At 45.5% G+C, this 22,987-nt stretch overlaps 2 protein-coding genes across 9 annotated transcripts; one reads left to right on the top strand and one right to left on the bottom strand.

The window, feature by feature from the left end:
• Positions 1 to 1,468: 1,468 nt before the first annotated feature.
• Positions 1,469 to 19,452, top strand: tpm3 (tropomyosin 3). Of its 8 annotated transcripts, none has more exons than XM_049027157.1 (10): positions 1,469 to 1,757; positions 2,976 to 3,101; positions 9,371 to 9,504; positions 10,257 to 10,374; positions 10,484 to 10,554; positions 12,258 to 12,333; positions 14,018 to 14,080; positions 14,443 to 14,512; positions 14,648 to 14,726; positions 15,268 to 16,337. In XM_049027157.1, the coding sequence occupies exons 1-10, from the start codon at positions 1,644 to 1,646 to the stop codon at positions 15,269 to 15,271; spliced, it is 855 nt and encodes a 284-aa protein (XP_048883114.1). In that variant the 5' UTR covers positions 1,469 to 1,643; the 3' UTR covers positions 15,272 to 16,337. The 8 variants fall into 8 exon arrangements, with proteins under 8 accessions (XP_048883114.1, XP_048883116.1, XP_048883115.1 ...); XM_049027159.1 differs by lacking the exon at positions 12,258 to 12,333 and adding an exon at positions 11,234 to 11,309; XM_049027158.1 differs by lacking the exons at positions 14,648 to 14,726; positions 15,268 to 16,337 and adding an exon at positions 18,191 to 19,452.
• Positions 19,151 to 22,706, bottom strand: pmvk (phosphomevalonate kinase). The gene is made up of 5 exons (XM_049027166.1): positions 22,509 to 22,706; positions 22,360 to 22,423; positions 22,019 to 22,171; positions 21,796 to 21,925; positions 19,151 to 20,139 (listed from the first exon to the last, which is right to left on the bottom strand). The coding sequence occupies exons 1-5, from the start codon at positions 22,595 to 22,597 to the stop codon at positions 19,970 to 19,972; spliced, it is 606 nt and encodes a 201-aa protein (XP_048883123.1). The 5' UTR covers positions 22,598 to 22,706; the 3' UTR covers positions 19,151 to 19,969.
• Positions 22,707 to 22,987: the final 281 nt, after the last annotated feature.

Raw genomic sequence — 22,987 nt, 5'->3', positions numbered from 1 at the left:
TTTTAAACACGATATCACCCCTCCCTCAGCATAGAAGGTTATGGACAACCAACTGGACAAAATCCTCCGTGGATCTTTCTCCACTCACTCTAATCCCAGGACAATGTCAGCCAAAAGACAAGTATTAATATCCCAAGAGCAGGCACATAGCTGACATTTCTGCGCTTCACCCTTCTTAGGGACTCCATCAGTCAGGGGGAGTAGAATTACTCTCATTGTATGTGTATGTGTGTTGGGGGGAGCTGAGGCGGAGTTCAAGGGGCTGCTATAAAGGGAGCTGAATAGGGCAGACGGGCTTCTCTCTTAGATCATTGAGTAAATATGGAGAAGAAATGGATGTAGTAATTTTTGGTGTCCCCAAGGGGGCAGTGCATACCTCCAAGGTACCCTTATAAAGGCGTAAGGCAGTCTGCACTTTCAATGAAGCATGCCGCCAAGCTTTTAAGCAGTTTATTTTCATTACGGACGTCGCATCTATTAAAAGTATTTTTTTCTGAATCTGGCTAATTGTTTTTTTTTCCCAAATGCTAAGAAATTCTAAAAGCCTTAAAACTTGATGTTAACCCCGGTACTCTATAGCAGAAATGAGTATTACTGTGAACTGTCCGTGGATGCAATCCCAGAACAATCCGTGTATTTTCCGGCTATTCTATACCAGTCACAGAGGGACGGCTGGACATTAGCGTGCGGCTTCAGTGCGATTCTCCGTCGGTGCTGGTGGCCAGGAGATGCAGGCTCAGCTGTCACGGTGCAAGCTGCCTTGTCCTGCTGCTGGCTGTTGTATCTTAGACTTGGTTTTGTCCTTCCTGTGTTTGTGGGTCTCTGGCATTTTTTCCCACCTGTTACAAATCCGTCGCTCATTCCTTACTAGTGTAGCAGAATGTAGCCACATTTGATATATAAAAGACTCATTTTCATGTCAGCTTATATATCATCTTCCTCCTTCCTCTTTCACAACTATAATTTTTTTCCTTCTACATCATGTTTGGGAAACAAACAATACGAGCAATTTATAAGTAACAGATTACATGAAAGCACTTTGCAAAACACAGCAGATAATATTATTGCTTAAGAATCGCCATAATATATTCCTGTTTACACAGTACTGCGCACTTTAATGATGACATTGTTCGCCGTTTTACCGGTACCTATGTTCCTGCTGCAAATGCCCAGCTAGCATCTCCTGGTCTGAGTGTGCGAGGAAGCCTTGGAAACAGCCATGGGATGGATGTGTGGGACAGCAAAGGCAACGGTATGAAGGCAAGTGGGGGGGGGGGGGGGGGGGGCTTTGAGGGACAGTGGCATGGTCTTGGAGCCAAGAGGCCATTCTAGTGAGTGATTGATTAACAACAAAAGGGAGAGAGAACATGGAATAATAATACCAAAGGCTGACTAAAATAGAAAAGGGGAGGGGCTAACAAGTGGGAGGGGCTATCCAGAGGCCTACGGTATAAATATAAAAAAAAAATTCCATACTAGTCCGAGGTTGAACTCTCTCCTTCACGTCCATCCGTCTCTCGCTCTCTGTGGGTCCTGATCAGGCTTCTCTCTCTCCATCTCCTCGTTCGCCCTTCGCATCCTCGTTCCCCCCGTATCTCCTCCAGTTCTTCCTCGGCTAAAAGCGCCGGCCAGCCCACGTCAAGATGGAGGCCATCAAGAAGAAGATGCTGATGCTGAAGCTGGACAAGGAGAACGCGCTGGACCAGGCCGAGCAGGCGGAGATAGACAAGAGGGCCGCCGAGGAGCGTAGCAAGCAGGTGGGTGACCGGCACAGGAGCAAGGAGATGGGGTCACAGGGAGAGGCTGCGCTCATGCAGAGGGGGGGCAATATTAGGTATGATATGAAACGGAGCTTTTAATTCTAGGTTTGTACAAAATGTGTGTCATTGAAATCATGCTTAAATCACGTATCTTAGAATGTTTTGTACTTACGAATAGTGGTAGTGCTTAGAAATGCGTATGTCATCTAATCTCGCATTAGCTGTTCATCTCAGAAAATCAGCTGCAGATTCAGGGGAAAGTCAGGCACATCCGATGGGGTTTAACTTATACCACATTTACTCAGCGTGACGTGGAACTCTAACACCAGTTCGCGTAAAAGTCAGGAATGCGTTTTACTGTGGTCGTGGCCCAGGGAGATCCTGCGACAGAAGAATTTAGGCAGCAGTTCTGCAACCTCCGCCTGCTGTGTGCCTTTCGGATGTCCGGAGTGACGAGACACGAGGGCCGATGGGGCGGCGCTTTCGCAACCGGAGGCTCGATACTGACCGTCGATCGAAAAACGGGATTTAATGAGACTTTTCAGGCGAATAAAAGAACCAGATATTGCCAGTTTTAACATGCTAAAGAAATGCGCGCAAACAACTGCACGCAGCAGTGCATTCCATAGATGATTCCTAAACTGATAACATGAGTCACCAGGCAGCCCACAGAAGCAAAGCCTCACACAGGGTGACCTAATAGGCACAAAACAGAAAGGGGTGAGGAGAAGAATGGACTGTAAGGTGAGCGGAGACTGTAGGTATTTATATCTGCGTGGTGCAGTGGCTGAGACATGCGGAGGCCTCAACGGCAGGCCTCGCTGTGGGGAGGGTGTGCAGGCCTCTCAGGTGCTCTTCAGTGTCAGTGCTGCTCACTCTTCACCGCTGCTTTTATATTTTTTTATATTGTCAGCATCACTCAGCAATAGGAAAAGCCAATATGGGGGATGTTGCTGCAAACTCATTTATGTTCCTAAATAGGATCTTGTCCTGTCTTCCAATGTCTCTCTCCCTGTGCGTACTGTGCATCTCTGCTGACTTCCAGCACTCTTAAGACTCACTTTTGGCATTTGGCCCCCCTCTGTCCTTGTCCCACCTGGGTCTGTCTCGCTTTCTCCCCCATCATCTGCTTCCCCACTGCACACCTTCCCCTCCTCGCTTCTTTTGCAATCTGCCCCCAATCCAACCCCCCCCCCCCGTCCACCCCCTCCCCAGCACGAGGAGGAGCTGTTGGCCATGCAGAAGAAGCTGAAGGGTACAGAGGATGAACTGGACAAGTATTCGGAGGCGCTGAAGGATGCGCAGGAGAAGCTGGAGATCGCAGAGAAGAAGGCCGCAGACGTGAGTTTCCCGACTGCGCGGGACTGCAACTAGTATGCGGCCGCATGGTGACATGCACTGCTGGAAGTGGCAGCTACTGCATGCAGCTTCAAACCAAGTCAATATTTACTTTGGACCCAAAGCACTGCATGTGTTTGTTCATGCCCAGCACCAACAAACCTAATCAACACAGCCACTTGACTAAGAATTCCGTGTGTCTACTGTATCAATGAAGGGGTTGACACAGGTTGGATATGTAGGTCCCATGAAAAGGTGAGAGCCCTGGAAATATACTTAACACCTCAGAGCTATGAAGCCCAACACTAAATACAGGCGACAGCTGTCAAAATAGAGTGCAAAATGAACATGAAAACTAAAAATTAAACACATCTCCCTTCCTCTCTTGTAAATCTCCATCAACTCTAAGCATATTCACAATCACAGTCTCCCGATTACATTACTATAATCTGTTCACAAGCTTATCTCTGTCACTCTCTCACCTTGGAGTTTCCCAAATATCCCAAATGCCAGAGAGCCCGGCTTCGCTTCTCTTCATATTCAGATCCACCCCATTCTGGAAAAAGGCTGTCAGGATTCTGTATTCAGCTTCTGTTTCAGGCAGCTGTAGTATGACCAGAACACGTAGGTGTCAGTCTGTGAGCTGATATAGGAGTGAGTCAGCCGGTGAGTGAGATATTTGCAGGCTTTTATTTTTATTTAGCTGCTTTCTTTTTCACTTGGTCAGTGGCCTTTCTGGGTGCATTTCGTTGCCGCACACTTTTGTTCGAAAACACCGAACGGCAATGATATTCTACTGGGTACAAGACAATGACACTTTATTGGAGAATCGTTAACCCCCCCCCCCCCCCCCCCCGCTGCCCTTGGTGCATTTGTCTGCATAGTACACTCTGGATATAGCAATGCCACCTGTTGCAGCTAGTTTGTCTTGTCATGGAAAAGTCAGGAAGACACGACCCATGCCAAAACACTAAAGGTTTAAAGCAGTCAGATGGTCTCAGACACAAGGCACCGCAATTGTGGTAGTAGAACTCATAGTTTAAGGGCACAGAGGCAGTGGAGGGTTTCTACAATATGTTCATTTCTTCTTTTGGGGTCAAGATCAGAATAGCGTGCCCAAGATCGTGCTCCCCATTGTCTACTTCATTTAATAATTATAGCCCAGAAACCAGCAGTTAAGTCATGGATCTTGGTTGGAAGAGCAGAATCCAGTCTTTAAAGGACTAAAAATGCCAGATCCTGAACCCATTTTTATGTACAAGACGAAATATCTTGGGCTGACATAAATACTCTCTTTGCCAAACATGATGATGTCGTAACGCCAAGGTACTGGGAGCAAATAATTTCTGTCCTTTTAGCGATTTAAGCTTCTGTGAGCACACATTTGGCTATTTCACTGTTACTAGTTAAAATATATCTGAGGTACAGAGTAGCCTGCCAATTAAAGACCCTCTCGTCATATCAGTAAGGAAACAGAAGTTAGCCCTTCCTTCTCACTCCTTATATCTGAGGGATAGCAATGAGGTGTCATTTTATCTTAAACTTCCTGTAAGACTTTAGTGTCACCCAAACACTGATGTGATGCGTTAGGTCTTCGTTTTGGAAAAACCCACACATACTACCTCCCGGGATGCCAAGGCAGAGCTGTGACATAGTGACAACGAGGACAGGGGCCTGCACTGCTGAGATGTTTCCAAACTCAGCATCCCTAACTGTAATCCGACTCCTGCACTGATGCATGAGGGCTACCACCAGCTGTTCCCACGCCATTGCTGGGGTTAAATTCATTTAAGTGGTGTGTCACTCTCGGACACCAACTGTCTACCTATATTCACAAGTAAAGGATTAGTAAGTGGAGTTGTTAGGTATTGCCATCATCATCGCACCAAAGATAGCTTGATATCCATATACCAGGAAAGTGGCTGTATGGGAACGGAAAATACATACATATGTGATCCTCCAGAAATCTAAGGCTGTTACTCCTTTACATTTACAGGAAAAAAACACGTCACAAAACAATTCCTTTAAAAAGAAGGCGTTTGAAGACCAGAGGTAGACCTGTTTTCTTGTGATTTCAGTTTTAAACTAGTCACTTAAGTCATATGATTAAACGCGTTTAAATTTTACGAACTTACGAACTTCGTATTTTGATACACTTAAGTTCAAAGTAGATACTTTTTATTCGAACTGCAATGCCGTATGGACACCTACTGGCCAACTATCTGCGTGCAACCGTATATCTGATTTTGCAAGAAAGAGGAACTATGGCGTGGTTGTATGTAATTGACAAAGTGCGATGTTGCGGGAAACTTTACATTATAAACTACGTTCTTCTACTAGTAATGGGGTGTTTGTATCAAAGCGAAGCCATTACAGTTGTAAATCCGCATGACGATTTTGTTTTTTTGCATTTCATGTGCTCGCACCTCTGCCTCTCGTCGCAACCTGCGCTATTGCGTAAGAGGGAAGTCAGCGCATTTCCAAAAAAGGAGCGTAAGCGAAGCAATGACTGAAAGTGTGAGCAACAGCACATGAACAAGCCCAATACCAATCCACGCCCAAAATCCACGCCCCCACTTCCCTTTCATTCACATCCTCCCGGCCTGTTTTCACGCCAAACAAACGTGTACTCTAGGTAGGGACGTATCGAAACAGTGTGCCAATGAGGTTAAACACCAGCACGCCACATGCAAACCTAAGGACAGGTTAAGGAACGGAAATAGACAACGTTAATAGGTGTGAAAACGATTCATGTCGTTAAAAAAAGTCGGCACTCGAAAAAAAGCTTGTTCCATATCGATTAATCTGCACTAATTTGTCTGCACGCACTTCGATGAAAGTAACTTAAAGCGTCAAGAAGTAAATAATATCCACCAGGGCAAATTCACCTATCAATGAATCCAGGTATTCATACATTCCACAGAAACGTTATACTGGGCCGGGCTCACATGACGCAGACGCTGCTGACGTCACTTCCGCCTTAGAGACAGGGTGGAGTAAATCGGAAGTAGATTGAAAGGAGGAAGGCGAGAGCGGTTTGGTGGCGCTCAGTGTAGGTCGCTCTCTTCCTCTCTGCATTCGATTTTTTGTATTGGTTTTCCTTCAGAAATTAAGGCATTCCATTTATTGCTTGGTTTATATCAAGGAAGGCGTCTTCAGACAGCTTAGATAGGTTATACTCCCTCCCGCTAGTGAGTCGGTATTATTTTATTTATAAGAAAGTTGTGTACTCTTAATTAGCTATTCCAAAACCCCTTAAAGATTGGAAATACACCAAGGATCTGAAGTACGTTGTGTAAACTGGGCGAAAGTTAGCGTGTTATCCCGGGAGTGCACCGAGGGGGAGCCTTCTCATTTTACAGTTTTGACTCGTTGGCGGGGCGTTGCTGTCTGGTACGTAAATCGTTATCGGACAACTAACCAACTAGTCGGCAAGTCAGACTACCGGTGACCTCAAGTAAAGCGCAGACTCAGTTCAAACCCCAAAACTAGCATCCGTTAGCATCCGTCGTCCGCAGTACACTCACTTCTGCCAGGTTTCTGAATCCGAACGACGCATCTGCAAATAAAATGGCCGGAGTGAACAGCATCGAGGCGGTGAAGCGAAAAATTAAAGTTCTGCAGCAACAGGCCGACGAAGCCGAAGAGCGAGCCGAGATTCTGCAGCGGCAGGTCGAGGAGGAGAAGCGGGCCAGGGAGCAGGTAATGGGCCGTTGGTGAGCGGCGCGGCCGACGCGCTTCGTTTGATCCTTTAGTTACTTTTGCGTAAAACTTGTGAATAATTGAGCAACGGCGCTGCCGGTCGAGATTTCTGGTGTATGAAGAATGTATTAGATTACGTGAAATCCAACCTTTAATGCTAAATTGATACTTTCTTGTCTGTAGTTGAGTTTAAAATGAGATTAGGAGGTCGTTGTTTGGTTACTTAACTCATCGTTCTTGTAATTATTAATATAATATTATGTTTGGCGTTCAGTGGTACCCCCCCCCGCCCCAAATCTCAATGTTCCTTGGGATTTTCCGATTTGGTTTGAAATGGAGGATGTCTGTAAATTCCAGAGTAGGTTAAATATAAGGAAGCAGAACTTCGAACTTGGAACATTAGTGGATGGAAGTGATTTGTTAGGATTTAGGATGCAGTTTGTCCAGATGTTATACTAATGTGCAAAACATCCACGGCGAATTGGGATTATTTCTTTGATGGCGGTTAATTACGTAATACTGCTCGTACTGCAACATCAGTTGCCAATCATCTGGTAGATAGTCCCGTGTAGGGAATTGCCTAATATCTTCGCAAAAAGTTTGTGCCTGAATGAGTATATTGAGAGAGTAGAACGCGTTTTTAAAAAGTACGGAAGGGTTCTGCTAATTGGAGGGTGTTTTTGGTCATGAAATGCTGGATTTTTGCCACTAGGGTTTGCGGACATTTTCCTTGTCTTGAGGCTTCCAGTCAGTACGTGACGACATAACCAATGGCGTCCAATTAGTGTTAAAATGCCTACTTTTATGGGCATGTGATTTTACCTAAACGGTGTCTGGGTATGAGTAATGGTTGAACGAAAAAGTTGCGCTTGTGTAATCAGTATCCAATCTACATGGACATGTACCAATGTGCACGTGCATTCCTGAGCTCCTGTATTTGCTAACGATTTAGATATCCTCCACGTGGGGGCGTAAACCTATAGAACAGATGTAAGAGTAGCTGGGTAACTCCGAATTTCTTTTTAAGCAAACATTTATTCATAACTCGGCAGTGGAACAAGAAAGACAAATAACAGGTTTCCAAGAAGCAGAAAGGACTCCGGTAAACAGCACAAATATCTAAATGTCCCTAACAATATGGGACATTTCAGTGCTGACAGGTGAACAAATAACTGTGGTTGACTTATGACCGATGGCCGCCAGGTTCTTGTGGTCATCTCGGGGGTGTCCTTGAACGGAGCTCCAGCTGCTGAGGAACATGGCAGCTTGTGAGGTGACTGCATGTCCTGTTGACTCATGCTGTGGAAAGGCAGGAAATGTGCATGGCAGCTGATTGAGGCACGTCCTTCCGTCTGTGATACCGGGGATATTCTTCGTAGTGGGGAAGCAGTTGTGTGTTTTACTCAAACATTTTCTCATTGCATCTACACCTTTTGTGACTTTTTTTTATCTGTTAAAGATTAGAGGTTCTTTGAAGATGATGCTGGCATTTTGAGGCATTCTGTGACTGATAGATCTGAACTGGTTACTTCACATTAATGCCTTGTATTGTTGTGGCCATTTGTAAAAGTGGGTTTTCTTGGCCTAAGTGCGAGTTCCCCCCTCCCACACCTGACATTTGAGCATCTGAATGTGAATGGAAGTGAGGCCACTGTGCTGACTCGCGTTTCACCGTCTGCCCGGGTGAAAGGAGACGACTTCCCCCGAGGATTTAATGCTTTGCCACCGAGTGCGAGGAATTGTTCCACAGAAGCACCCGAGGACCTGACCCAGACTGATTTTCAGTCTTTCGGCTAAATTACTGGCCTTTATGCCAGTACTAAAGTGGTTTGCTCGAGTTAAAAAAAAAAAAAAAACTGTTTGCAGTCCAGATGTCATGGGCTGTAGTGGCTCATTCTTTTAAAATCAACTGTACTGTTATGTACGGGTAGTTTAGCTAAAAACCACCTCAAAGGGAATAGGCTGCAGTTTAATTTTGGCAAAAGGGGTTTGCTGAGGCATGAAGAAACTGAAGGGATGCATGGATTTGAATATCGCTATGGCGATTGTCTGCAAATGAGGTGGTGAAAAATTGCGTTGGCGAATTATCTTCAGGATGGAGCGTTTACAGGCACATGCACACTGGCATGTTGGTGCTATGGCAACAGCCCTGTCCTCCATCACTTAACTTTCTGCACAGTGGAGACTGCTTGCATATACCTCTAATGATCACACAGATTCGGCGTGTGTGTTGGAAGTTTTAGTCCCTTTCATGCTCTCTGAAAACTGCATCCAAAGAGTTGAATTCCACATTAGGTGCATCTTTCCCTTTACTATTTTACTTTCCTCTGCTTCTGAGTGCTACAGCTGGCTGTCCTCGAGGCAGGCATTGCATGGACGGTGTGTCTTTAGTCAACCTTGAGTTGTATTGTCATCTTAATACCTCTGTGTAACAGTTGATTCTTGTGCCTGTTGACGGTAGTGTGTGCCGTGTGTGGAATTGACTGGCGTGCAGCACTCACTCTTGGCCCTTCACTCGTCTACTGGACTGTGCAGTCATTGCCCCACGTTGCCCCGCCTTGTCCATACAGGCCGAGGCAGAGGTTGCTTCCCTGAACAGGCGTATCCAGCTGGTGGAGGAGGAGCTGGACCGGGCCCAGGAGAGGCTGGCCACGGCTCTGCAGAAGCTGGAGGAAGCAGAGAAGGCAGCAGACGAGAGCGAGAGGTTAGCTGCCCTGCTAAGGCAAATGAGATGCCCTTAATTGAGCTGATGACACATTAGTCTTCACCAGCTCCATGTAAAGTTCCAATCGCGTGTCTGATGTGGGTGGTAATCCTACTGTAGAGGAACTGACGTTAGTGTATGATGATGCCATATATAGCATGTTTCTGATAGTGTTTTGGTTACACCCACTGTCCGGCACCTGCACAGACTAGCAAGAACTACTGAAGAATATGGCAGCTTCCTGACAACAAATAAAAGAACCAAGTCATTGCACTGCAATGTAATCGTGATTATATGGCACATGTACAATAATCACCAGAGCTTTAGATGACAGGTGAAACGCTTGTCCAGATGCTGGCTTTTCGGTACAGTATTGACTTTACTTGCGTTGGCAGTTTGGTAAGCAGATTAATATTTTAGGCGTACTACAAATGAGATGCGATTGTGACGCCCAAATAATCCTTAATATCCTTAATAAACATGTTGGACTTTAACCTGCAAAAAGTACCACCACATCACCAACCTTGTTTATGCGTAATACCTCCTCTTTAGAATGGTGTTGTGACTGCTTACCAAATTGTCCGTATAGTTCCGAAGAACCGGCGTCCGGACAAATGCTTCACCCATCTAAAGTCTCGTCTATAGTGATTACTGCGCGTGCAACATGATCGCGACAACCTTAGTCGGACGTCAGTACCGCGGATCTCCAGATAGTGAAACTTGGCCCTGATGGCCTTTCACGTTTTGCTCAGGGGCATGAAGGTGATCGAGAACAGGGCCCTGAAGGACGAGGAGAAGATGGAGCTGCAGGAGATCCAGCTGAAAGAGGCCAAGCACATTGCTGAAGAAGCCGACCGCAAGTATGAGGAGGTGAGCCACCCCTCACTCCAGCCCACCTCCTCAGCTTTCGGTGTGCAGCAGCAGTCAGGAGAATGACCTACCCGCGTGTCTCTTTCCGTATTTTTAAACCCATGTGTAGGTGGCCCGTAAGCTGGTAATCATTGAGGGAGACCTGGAACGCACAGAGGAGAGAGCAGAGCTGGCAGAGGCGTGAGTCACACTCTGATACGCACTGCACATGCTGGCCGGGTGTGCGCCCGGCTGACCGCGCACACACACACACACACTTGCTGTGAGCGAGGCTGCACCCGCAGCCACGGTTACATAAGCAGTCGCATCTCCATTCGCCGTCTGTCTCGATGCCGCCGTCATGGCAACGCATTGAAAACGAGGCTGTGGATCTGCACTGCGGGGTTTTGGTTAGAAAAAGAGGTGCCGTGGAGACCAAGACATGAAGTGCAAGGACTGCCAGGGCTTTTTTTTACCCCTTGCATGTGACGGTTGCATCCCTCATGTTCCAAGATATGCGCAAACCCACTTTTATGGATCTGCACTTGGATTGCTGCCTGCTCCCTGCTTCAGTCGTCAAACATCAACACCAGTGAACTTGCATTCTAGCCCTATTAGATGTCGTTTACCTGAAGTGCTTTTGTAGGACTTAAGGATTCTGAGCTAATTCTCTTTAGACATAATCATTATGTGTTTTGTTTAAAGCCTAAATTAAAAATATAAGCATAAAAGTGGGAATGCAGTATAATTTTCCCTCTGCCCTATCTAATGTTTGCATGTTTGTGGGGGGTAGATTCCCTAAATGTTATACACCCTCTGCCCCCCCCCCACACCTACTCTGCATGTGCTTCTGTGTCATGTGACCATACGCCACTAACAGCAAAGCCCGGATGTTGGAGGAACAGCTGAGGGGTTTCGACCAATCTCTGAAGAGTCTGCAGGCCTCAGAGGACAAGGTACTGCCCCCATTTCCGTCTGCAGGGATGCAACAGATTGTTCCTTTCCCAAAGCCCCGATGTGCAGAGAAGCGAGGGGGGAGGGGGATGGCATTAGATCCTCCTTGGGGGGGGGGGGTGTCAGAAGCAGTAGGTGAGGAGAGTATAACCGCTTCCTGCATTTTAGCCCTGCATAAGCTTCCCTTCTTAAAGGGGGAAGTTCAGACTTCTTCCCACCTGTTAGGGGCAGAGGTGTGTTGTGGGCGTGGCCCGTGCGTGGGGGCGGGGTTTGGACAGCCTAGGTGACCACCTTCAAGACCTTGACGCACTTCCTGGAACTGGGCTGCCCCTCTTCTCCCAGAACTGCATCTTCCCCATTGCCTGTCTACCTCCAACCTCACGCTCCTCCCTCCGCCCCTTGCATGAGTTAACCCACGTTTCCGCCGTGCCCAGGAATGTGTCCTTCGGCATGTACGGCCCGTATTCACTTGTGAGCAGAATCCTCCATCTGTCATTTTTTCCCGTTCTGCCAAGAGTCCCGTTTCATTGTCGTGATATTTTTTTTTACCCCTGTTCAGCTTCCAAGCTTCATCACGCGCCATACTGCCGTGACCCCAGGCTAGCTTCCTGTCTTGCCGGTCTCCATGTCAACTCGGCCTCACTGCCTGTATAGCCTTTAGTTGCCCCCAACTGCAGTTGAATTTTGGGGAAATCTAGAACTCAGTCATTACATTTAAGAACTGTAATTGCTTTGAAGACCTCAGTAAGAAACGACTGATGGTTTAGATCCTTGGTTGTATTTATGGGTTAACTTCATGCTTTCTCTCCTTTCTCTTCAATCATTTCTTCTCTGAACCTCTTCTCCTTTATTTTTTTTTTTCCATCACCCCTTCCTCCCCCGACCCCCATCCACCCCACACCCTTTGCTGAAACAAAAAAAAAAAACAAACATAAAATTTTAAACTGCAGCAAATGTGCCGAGTTGGAGGAGGAGCTGAAAAATGTCACGAATAACTTAAAATCCCTGGAGGCCCAGGCCGAGAAGGTAGGAGAGGGCGGGGAGGGGGGCATCTGCATGTGCGAGTGCGTGACCCGCCCGGTACGAGCCCTGCGGAACTGCGGCCTTTCCCTGCATCACCCCTGACACGCGTATGATGGACTCTAATGAAGGGCACTGAACTACTGCTGCATCCTGGAATTATAGCCACCCTCACTGCTGTGTAACTGTACAGTGCAGGGACCCTCTCCAGCATGCCTGGTTACACACCACCTCTTAGTGCCAGCTCTCGTGCAGTCAGCCGTAACGGGGATCACGATAATTGTTTTTCTTTGACTTGACAGATGGCTCACTGATATCCCTAGATGGTTAAACGCTTAATCTGAACGCTTGCCTTTTTCAAGGTGACAGTCTCCGCTTCACCGCTGCATAGGAGCGGATGGGAGAGTATTGGTTTGTGGATACTTTGGCGTGGCCAGCTAAGCTGTGCAAACTAGATATGAGAGACTTCAAAAAAGCAGGTGCATGCTAGTGTGTGTGGCTAATATCGTCATCGCTTGATGTACTTGCATTATGGTTGTATTTCCTTATATCTTAGGTATTTTTCGTGTATCTTTTAGATATGAGGCCTCGTCCTGGAGGTGCGCATGAATGCATTTTTTTGGGGAAAGCTCATCTTGGAGTCAGGGTTCAAAAGTAGGTTGTCGGACTCGGTGACTGACTCGCTTTGCTGTGGCAGAAGGGGCGGGGGCTCCTGTTCAGCCAGCTCCACCGCCGTCTCAAAGTGGCCTGTCGGCAGGAAGCTCCTTCTTTCCAGACGATTAGCGAAAATGCCGTTTCTGAGGCTGCGTGCAAGGCTGATTTTACCAGAGGGAAGCGCTCCGTAGAACCCGTCTGTCTGCCTCGCCGCCGTGCGACTGGTGGAGAGGGGGGAGGGCCGTGCACTGAGCAGCCCTGCATGACGCTCCTCGGCAGTGACTCATGCAACCACACCCCGGCCGTGCAGCTGCAGGAATGCTGGCCCACGCCCATGGGTGACGACATGCCGCTCGATGGGGCCTGCAACAACGCAGCTACTCAGGGCCCGCAGAAAGGCTCTTTCAGGCCGTTCCGCAGAGTATGAAGAGTGCCGATGGTGCTCCATGTGGCATTCTGTCGCGGAGTTAAGCGGCAGTCTTAACTAAGGGTCCTTTTTTTGAAAAATATGCTTGGCTCCTCTTTGTTCCACAGAAACCGAGTGTGAAGCTCCCAGTTTGCTGTGCTGTACATTCCTATGCCTTATGGTCTTTAGTCTGACCTTGCTCTAGTTTTTGTATCATGACTTTAGAGAGAGGCTTTGGTTTCTGTTGCTCATTTTATGCCTTGCTTAAAAAAGGAGGGGGGGGGACAACAGCCTTTTTTTTCCACCCTCTACGGAGTGAGAGAACAAATGAGATCAAATCTAAATGATCCACTTCCCTTTTTTATTTCTGTTATTGTCAGAGAGGTACAAGGCTAGGGTGTCACTGTACGTTTCCAGTGTCTGTGTGTAGGTTAGGCCATGAACCAAGCTGAGCTGTGTCTCCTAAGCCGTTGTAAGACTCCAGTGATAGAATTGCTAATGTTGGATCTCAAAGACAAGTCTGTACTCTTTCACTTTATCCCCTTTGCTGTTGTAATGCTGGACAAGGTCCAGCATGTATGAGCTCGGCGAGGAAAAGCCAGGTTCTCTAATAGCCTCTCTCCCTTCCAGTACTCCCAAAAAGAGGACAAGTATGAGGAGGAGATCAAGATCCTGACTGATAAGCTGAAAGAGGTGAGAATATCTTTCTCTTTTATGCAGTAATTTAACTGTAACCACGCAAGTTACAAGGAGTCGCTGGATTACCCATTTGGCACATTTAAGGGCAGATTTAAGCAGTGTGTTCTGTGGAGTTTGACCTGTTTTAGTGGTTGAATTGGAGCCTTAAGGGTTCATCAGCGTGAAGGCTGCTGTGTTATCTGTGGAATGTAGGGCCCAGCCTCACAGCTGTGCCCAGCTCAAATGGAGTTAAACCAGATGTTGCAGTTGAATATGCTCTTGCTCCTTATTGATCCATTCTTCGCATTACTGAGAGGGTGTGGGGTGAAGGGTCATGTGTTAGACCGCGTTAACGCATCGCCTTTGTGCTCTGCTAGGCCGAGACCCGTGCCGAGTTTGCCGAGCGGTCAGTGGCCAAGCTGGAGAAGACCATTGACGATCTGGAAGGTAGGGTGATTTTGTGCTCTGCTCTTCCATTCCCCCTCCCTTTTCATCCGCTCTTCATTATCCCGTTGATTCTCCGCCCTTCTTTCACCATCTTTCGCCTCTCCCCCATGCCTCTCTACCTTCCCAACCCCACAGACGAGCTGTATGCCCAGAAACTGAAGTACAAGGCCATTAGCGAGGAGCTGGACCATGCCCTCAATGACATGACTTCCATGTAAATACGCACTTTTGTGCTGCCTGCCTTGTGACGTGTGCATACATGCATGGTTGACGTCACGGACTTTGCGCGTGGCGGCTGAAGGTGTGTGGGACACGCCGTGGCGCAGTGTGTGCAGGCTTGCGCAGTGTGGCTTGGATTAGGAAACACCCGTTCTAAACTACTGGAACCGAAAGAACGCCGCCAGTCTTCGGGTTCCCCTTTTTCCTCGCGTGCTTTTCCCAAGTTAGATGATGTTGGCTGTTACCTTGGTAACAGCGATAACACCACTAGTGTTGGCTTCAGATCAGCCTTCGCCCGGCGCCCCCGGACTCACCCACGCACTAAATGAGCAGCGATGGCTCACCGGCGACATTCTCAGCTGCCTCCCCAGTCGACTGCGCGTGGCTAACAGTTAAACTGGCCATGATTGGCCACTTGACCCCCGGGTGTTGCATGCTGCAGTGCCGTTGGCTTTAACATGCATGAGCTGCTCTGCTTTGGGGTTGTTCTCCATGCAGCCATGTTTTAAGCCTATCGTTCCCCTTCTCTATTACAGATAAGCTGGAGTCTTAAGTATGAGGAAGCCTATTTACGCCCTTATGGGTCCGAGTTCACATTTGTTCAGCCTGACCTTACACCTCGGCCCCGACCCCCATTTCCACCTCTTTAGGACTTTGTAGATCTTATTGTCCTGTGTCCACGGCTGCTCTTCTCCGCTGTGACCATCCCCACCACCTCCCTCCTTCCACCCCCGCCCTCCCCCCTGGACCTCGCTCTTCATCTTTTTGTTTTAGCCCTGGTTTTCTTTGCCTGGCACCAAAGCAGCTGACCTGCCGTATCTCAGCGTCACTGAATTCTGTTCCGTCTCCAGGCCGCCCTGTCTCTCCATCTCCCTCTGCTGTCCACACCGTACCTGTTACTGTCTCTTTGCTATCAAATGAATGTAGAGGGGAAAAAAAAAAGCCAAACTGACTTCGGCGTCTTGTGTCTGCAGTTGTTTCTTTGTCTTGTGGCCTGAATCTCTGGATATGAAGTTCATATGCCTGTTCTGAGAGCGTAACCATCTACCGAATTGTGTCCCTGCATGTGGAGTGTCACTGGGGTGCCTGTGATCTTATTATACATTGTGTATTCGGCAGACAGCTTTATGTATAGCAGGTTCGTTTAGAGGTGAATATACAAGACCTTTTAAATGATTTATTTATGATATATACACTTTAGTATAGTGTTACTATTACTGAATCACTACTGTAATGGTGAGTCAATTCCTTAATGTAAATGGGTCCTAAGAATAGTGCTACATGTAGGTCATATCGATTAGGTTACATTATCTGTGCCTAAACATTTGTTATGAAACGACATTCTAGGGTTGGGTTTAAAATAGGTTTAAACCTGTTTAACAAAGGTTCACAGCCATATCCACAATCAAAGTCCCATGAAGTCCAGTTCCAGATGGTCCTGTCACTCCAGTTCCTCGGGTCAGTGTCTCCGTAGGACATCAGAAAATGAAATGGAGCATCTCCAGGAAGTACACATGAGCTATCGCGCTTCAAACACCCGCGGCGGGGCTATAGGTGTTTACCCAATGTATCGCTGGAACATAATAAAGAATGCGAAAGCTGGCAATGCTGAAGGAGTCCCATCACTTCGGTTGGACATTTCGGTCAGTAGAGGCCACACACTAACTTCCCACTTGGGTTGACTATCGGTGGGTTTTAAACAAGTGCAGCATATCGTCATGTGCTTAGGCTTGTGAGTTCTGAATCATTTAATGGAGAGTGCTTTGAAAATGAAGAACCCTTAAATCCATCAGTTTAGAACTTTAGAAGTTTAATGTTGGATTAAGCAGAAGAATATAAAAATCACAAGTGTATATTGTAGTCCTTAATCTAGAAAGTCAAAATAGCCCAAAGAATAGAGTACAACCAATTTGAAGTAATGTTGTGGTATATTTATCCTAAACCTTCTGTTTTGGATTGTTGCTGGACGCACTGCCTTAGACGTTATGGGTTTTATAAAGGGACTATCAGTACAGAACATTTGTGGTTGAGTAACTGGGTACCCATAATTCCTCTAAGACCCTTGGTGAACATGCAGTTTACAGGTGAGTCATAATGAAATGCCCTACAAAAAAAGCAAAGGTGATTCTGTGGCAGGTTAGCTGTCCAGCAACATCATAGTCCCTCATGCAACGGTCGAAGCTTCCGTTTCAGGCTGACTCTAGTGCCACAGAACTAGTTACTGAAACAGGAGCCGTGTCTGTGCTCGCAGAGTGGATCATTATTATTTCGGCCCTTTGATAATCTCCGTAGTGCTTTGTTATGGCTACTTAAGATGATCCGGGGGAAGACGGTGATAGCCATCAAAACAAAAACGCATCACACTCTACCTTTTATTTCAAAGCTTTGACTTGTCCAGATGCATGTCTGTAGGCCAACCTCACACTATGTATAATGGGGTTTGATGTTCCTTGCTTCAGAGGTGGTCACATTACACCATGAGCGTACAGACACACACACACACACACACACACACACACACACACACACACACACAAGATGACTCGACAGATTGTAACTGCTATAAGAGGCCCTGCAGCAGGTGCTTTATAAACTTGCACAGAGAACAGCTCAAGTAGGAGTTGGGTTGTCTTGGACACGAGGTGCAAACAGTTCAAAATATGTTCCCAGACATGTGCCCCTTAATTGTTTGTTTTGGTATAACTCTGCAGCGCTTGGATCAGCAGGTTTAATGCCAGTGAGTTTTTATGTAAATGCTTAGAAAAAGCTAGAGTAGGGCTCCTGTTCGGCTGCTTCCTACATTTTGTTTTTCTTCCATTTCATCACTGGTCATTCCTCCCATGTCACTGTACTGGTACTGACACTGTATTCACAGTGCTAGAAGAAACCAGAATGTAACTTCAGTGTAACAAGAGTCTCGTGTTCAAAGTGGGCTACTCATCTTCCCCATGTAAAGAAATGAGATTTGAGGACAGGCCGTGGTAGTCATTTAGTCAAGATTTTGCTTTCAGGAGTTCACAATTCTCCATTTGTTGTGCGTGAATGGATCCGATGAGGGCCACAGTTCTTCGAGGACATTATGTTCCAGTTTAGGGTGAAGTGGAACAAAAAGAGTGAAGCGCACAGGGCTTATAAAGGAAAAGAGGAAATGGGAACCAGCCTATCAGAACAGAGAGGTATGACATAATTGTGGGCAGGACCAGGAACACAGACACATCCAAAGAAGCACCCACCAATGGGGCAGAGCAAATCTCTGGAATGAACCTTGGATCGTGACAACCTGGACCACCCTTTGTGGTTCTGTGTACGCTTTGCTAAGCCTGGAACCTTTTTCATGTTCTCTGGATCAACCATCTCTGGTATATTCAGGCTCCCTTGGTTTGGCTTCACATTGTGGCTAGTTTTCTGATTATTTTTTTTTTCCATCTGCAACTTCTCACATCACGATATCCATTTCAGAGCGGCTGGCTACTGCCAAGGAGGAGAACCTCAAGATCCATGCTACCCTGGACCAGACCTTGCAGGATCTCAACAGCTTCTGAATGTAGCTGCAGCCTGCCACCCCCTCCACCTCCACCCTAATTCATACTGTCTGTACCACACCCACTCTGAGTGAAGGTTTCGATGGGATGGGGCCAGGGGTAGATGTGGCGGTCATAGAAGTCCTCGATCCTATCAAAATCCTGACCTATTTTTCTACCTAAATGATCCCTAATCTTGAAAGCTCACCTCTGATTAGGACCAAGGCCTGATCCTGTTAACATTCCATTGATGTGATCAGGTGTTTAAAGTGTTTCGTGCCCAATAATGAGTGACACCGGAAGTCTTAATTATTGCTTATCTTGCTGCACCATACTTATGGTGCAGTGAAAAATCACACTGGTGTAAATTTGTGAGGGATAGATAACATCCATAATTGTTGGGTTGTTTTACTTGGCAAATGTTGACCATAATTTTGGGACCAAGACATACATTCCGGAGTTTTTTTTTTTTTTTCTTTCGTTTTTGGTGACCCTGAAACTATATTCACTCTTCTGGCTCCTGCTCTTAAACCCTACACTCCTACTTCAGCATTGTTTTGTATTACAACTAAGCCTTCCATTTTTAGTTGATTGGGACCATGAATGTGTTATCTTAGTTGTGTATGTTACGTTGTTAGAAATGCAGGGGTCTATATGGGGATCACTTGTCTATTACGAGACACAGTTTAATTTCTTTTTTTTTTTTTAATACTAAATCATACCCTGTAAAAGGGCCTGTTTAACTTTGTTGCTGAACTAACGGTTTTTTTCTTCTTTACTTTCCCCTCTCAGGAGGGTGGACTTAAGGGTGGGCAAGTCAAAGCATAGCTTGGGAATCCTCATCTAATTGGAACACTATGCAAATCTGCAAATTCTGCCTGTAATATGCTACTAAGTCGGGGGGGGGGGGGGGAGTATTAAATGATCAAACTATGCCACTGCCAAAATGGAACACAGGGGGCCAATTAAAAGTTAAAGGGAGATGCATTTGCAAAGTTTTTTTTTTTTTTTTTTGACTTCCCAGTGTAGGGTGAAGAGTGATTATTCTGCTAAATAAACTGGAAAAAAACTTGTTTTTAAACTGGAACACCTGAGCTGGAGATGTAAACATTTTGATACGGTCAATATTTCATTGTAATCGCAACAAAGGAGAATGTGGACAAGTGATTTTTAAATAAAGGACCATGATTCTTATTGATATACCAGACTTTTATATACATCTTAGGTATGTTACTGATTTGCCTTTTATGGACATAGATGCACATTGTACATATTTGCAATTCAGTGCTGTTTAGAGGCAGTAAAGTTACATTCCATAAATAACAGTGAATTAGACTTCCAGTGTTGGTGTAATGCAGCATCTTGGATACCGGAACCTCACTGGGCCTTCAGTCCTCTGTCGGACATGCAGTGAGAATCCGTTATTGTATATTGTATGTTCTACATGAACCACATTTTGAAGTTCGTGTTTCAGAACATCCCGAAAAGCACTTGTGTCACGTTATCTGATTTCCATTATCTTTTGCAGTCTTGCCACACCTCTATTGAAAGGTCTGCCATTGACACCTGGTGGACTTCTGTTGTAATAACACAACTTTTATTCCACTGACACAAAAAGTCAGTTGTCAAACATTCATACCACATAGATTGTTCACACATATATATATATATATATATATGTATCAGCTCTGTTAATCACTGGTAATTACACTGGTAATCATTTTGAATGTGAGTCACTCATATCGCTCACTGCTGCTTTCTCCAAGGCCACTGAAAGCAATTCATTCAGCTGCTCATCCAGTGGTGGTCCGTCTTTATCGTTACGAATCGTCCAGTCGAATGTTACTCCTGTGTCGAGCCCACACTCTGACTCTGCGTCATCTACTCCTGAAGAGACATTGGCCACAGGTAAGCTATGGCGTCGGTTACACATTCACTGACAGTTGTAAAACTTTCCAAATGAAGAATTTGTCTAAATACACGAGAACCATGCTACTGCATTCATTTCAGATCAGTTCTAAGTTATTTTTCTTAGCTAGAATAAAAATATTTGGGTATTCTGGGTCTGAGTAATCCAAAATATGTCTAGGGCAAAGTTACAGATAAGAAATTTAAGATATTTAAATGCATATGGATATGACGAACTGTATGGTCTATAGCAGATGCTATAGGTGTGTCACTGAAGGCGAGGGTGGGATTGGATGAGTTTTGGTCCATGTGGGGACAGGGTGAGGACGGTTCAGATGTTTACAGAGATGGAAGGGAATGAGAATATATATCATTCCTGTGAAGTGCTCTATTCCAAATTATTCTGCAAAGTTCTGCATAGAATGGACATGTACTTCTACAAAACATTCAGGAGAGACAGCCAGCTGATGGGGGGGGGGGGCTAGTTTATTAAATTCTCAAATGGAACATAGTTTTTCCTTTTTGACCAATTCAGGTTCCGCAATTAAGAACCATAACGTCAACAGAATTCTTAGTGCTCTGACAGTAAGGCAGCAAATGCCGAATTTGTTCTCTGATGAGTCCTAGTGATGCACCGATAAGGGGATTTCTGGCGAAAAACCCTAAAAAGCCTTGGATACACTTCCTGTGTGTCTCTCTTAATAATTGTGAAAAACCAGCCAACCGTAGGCAAATAACCCTATATATGCACATTGAATACTGTGAATATTACATGTACATCTCCTGGATGTTGTCTTAAACTTTAATTTTGCTACATGCATGGTTGTACAAGATAAAACTTATCCTAGAAAAATATTTGCACTGATTAGTGTCGTAAATAAACCATAAATCATGCCACGCCAATTCCCCTTAAGCTGTTGTTTTATGGAGCCCAAAAACACTTTAGACTGAGAAAATAGATTCTTCCCTTGGCCATTGTATTGCAAGCATTCTGACTGGGTATTCGCTGATAAGAATGCAAAGGTATTGTGACATTTTGACTATGCCAGTCTTCTGCCATGCCTATTCATGCAACAAACGGTTTTGAACAAATGCCTCCTTGGTTCCTAATGATATCATTAGTTATGTGCCTTTGCTGATTATTGTGAAAATTATCACAGTCCACACTGTGTCTTCAGGGACCACAATGTACAGTTTGGGAGTTCATTTTTCTGAAGATCATCATTAAGAGTCATACTGACTGTAGCTTACAAAAGTTCACCATGAAGGAACTGGCTTAGACTCATGGTGCCACAAATAGAAGAGACTGGTAAAGGATGCTGATTTGTAACCTGGAGGTTGTTGATTCATAACCCGGGCTGTATAAATGGGTTATATGTGCCAAAATGTTGTCCAGGAAACCAAAGAAAACAGTCATCAAAATTTTTGATTTTGTGCATTTCTTGCACTATATGACTACCTCAAAAATAAAACCTATATCTATGTAATACTGCGCAGATCTTCCATTTTTTTCAGTCCTGAATAAGTTACAATATATATTTCATGTACGGGAGAAGAAGAGGAACAACGCTTTGCTGAGTCAGAGAAGAAGAAAGAGAAAAATCTAAAATAAAGGAGGACAAATGTATTACGTGCCTGGTGTGAATTCCCAGCCCCTTTCCTTCCTGGTTTGATCCGAGGCCTCAACCCGAACGCAGTGGCTTTGGGTTGGATACTCCATCCGGAACCATTGCAGGTCTGACAATCTTCTGGTGTCGCTCACAATCTGGACTCACGGGGACAGACAAAACTGCTCAAACTGGTGCATACTGTACTGCCGTGGTACACGGCAGGACGAGGACGGTCTCTGCCATCTTACCCAAATGGGCTGCGTGGCGTCCTTCAGCACCAGGCGACAGAAGAACCCAGGGTCGCTCTTTCTCCGCAGCTCACCCCACGCTATCATATCTGCTCGGTACTGCTCTTTGTACTGTCCAGACCCGAGCAACTGCTTGTAGTCCAGTCCGTTCTCCTACAACAAAATGCAATCCAACCTCACTGTGCATTAAGAAAATAAACCTAATATAACTATAACATTCTTATTATAGATATACCAGGATAATAAACGTTAAAACAGACATACAAATTTCTGAAAACAACAGAGTAGAGGATAAACAGACATCATACAGTCAAATATATTTATACGTGTTACATACATACCTGCGCGTATTGTAATTTGAGCGGTGCAGACAAGCGTAGGACACAACATGCATCAGGACCTAATCTGCCAAATAAAGGTTAATTTGCAGTTATCTAATGCAATAACATTATGCTATGAGAACGTTCTATCCAGCCCCTTCATCACTCACCTCTTTTGAATTAAGTGAGTAACATAATCCTTGCCACACTTTCGCTTCCCGCTAAATAACAGTATGAGTTTTGGGGTAGTTTTCTCCATTTAAACTAGTTAAAAGTTCATTTTAATCCAAAGGGTACTGGAGTTGAAAAGTACAGCACTCCGCATCAAACCACTGACAGCATGTTCTACCGTAAGTATTAGATAATTTATCACCTTAAAATAATACCTAGGTAGCTATTTTATACCCGTTATCCATCACTTTGTAGATAATTAATAACACAGAATTATATTGTGTTCAACACAAAGATTTTGATTTGTATTTTGGGGGGCGGGGTGGGGCGGGGTAAGTAAAATAAAATGGGAATTTTTTTTCGTACGTCCCACTTTTCACAATTGTACGGTAACGGATGACCGTCATACCATGGTGACTAGCGATCGAACGCGGAAGTACTTATAATCCATAAGGGTGAAACCTTAGAAAAGAAATTA

The sequence above is a fragment of the Brienomyrus brachyistius genome, chromosome 9, assembly GCF_023856365.1.
Source record: "Brienomyrus brachyistius isolate T26 chromosome 9, BBRACH_0.4, whole genome shotgun sequence".
In the NCBI taxonomy this organism is placed as follows: Eukaryota; Metazoa; Chordata; class Actinopteri; order Osteoglossiformes; family Mormyridae; genus Brienomyrus; species Brienomyrus brachyistius.
Note: the sequence above shows the minus strand (reverse complement) of the source record. Positions and strands in the feature narration are given on the sequence as shown.

Excerpts from the sequence above, each read along its gene's own strand:
- tpm3 (XM_049027158.1), top strand. The coding sequence starts at position 1,644 with ATGGAGGCCATCAAGAAGAAGATGCTGATGCTGAAGCTGGACAAGGAG. Across the intron at positions 10,375-10,483 it reads CCGACCGCAAGTATGAGGAG|GTGGCCCGTAAGCTGGTAAT; the intron begins GTGAGCCACCCC and ends ACCCATGTGTAG. Across the intron at positions 14,081-14,442 it reads TGACTGATAAGCTGAAAGAG|GCCGAGACCCGTGCCGAGTT; the intron begins GTGAGAATATCT and ends GTGCTCTGCTAG.
- pmvk (XM_049027166.1), bottom strand. The coding sequence starts at position 22,597 with ATGGAGAAAACTACCCCAAAACTCATACTGTTATTTAGCGGGAAGCGA. Across the intron at positions 22,424-22,508 it reads ACTCACTTAATTCAAAAGAG|ATTAGGTCCTGATGCATGTT; the intron begins GTGAGTGATGAA and ends TTTATTTGGCAG. Across the intron at positions 21,926-22,018 it reads ACGCCACGCAGCCCATTTGG|ATTGTGAGCGACACCAGAAG; the intron begins GTAAGATGGCAG and ends CCGTGAGTCCAG.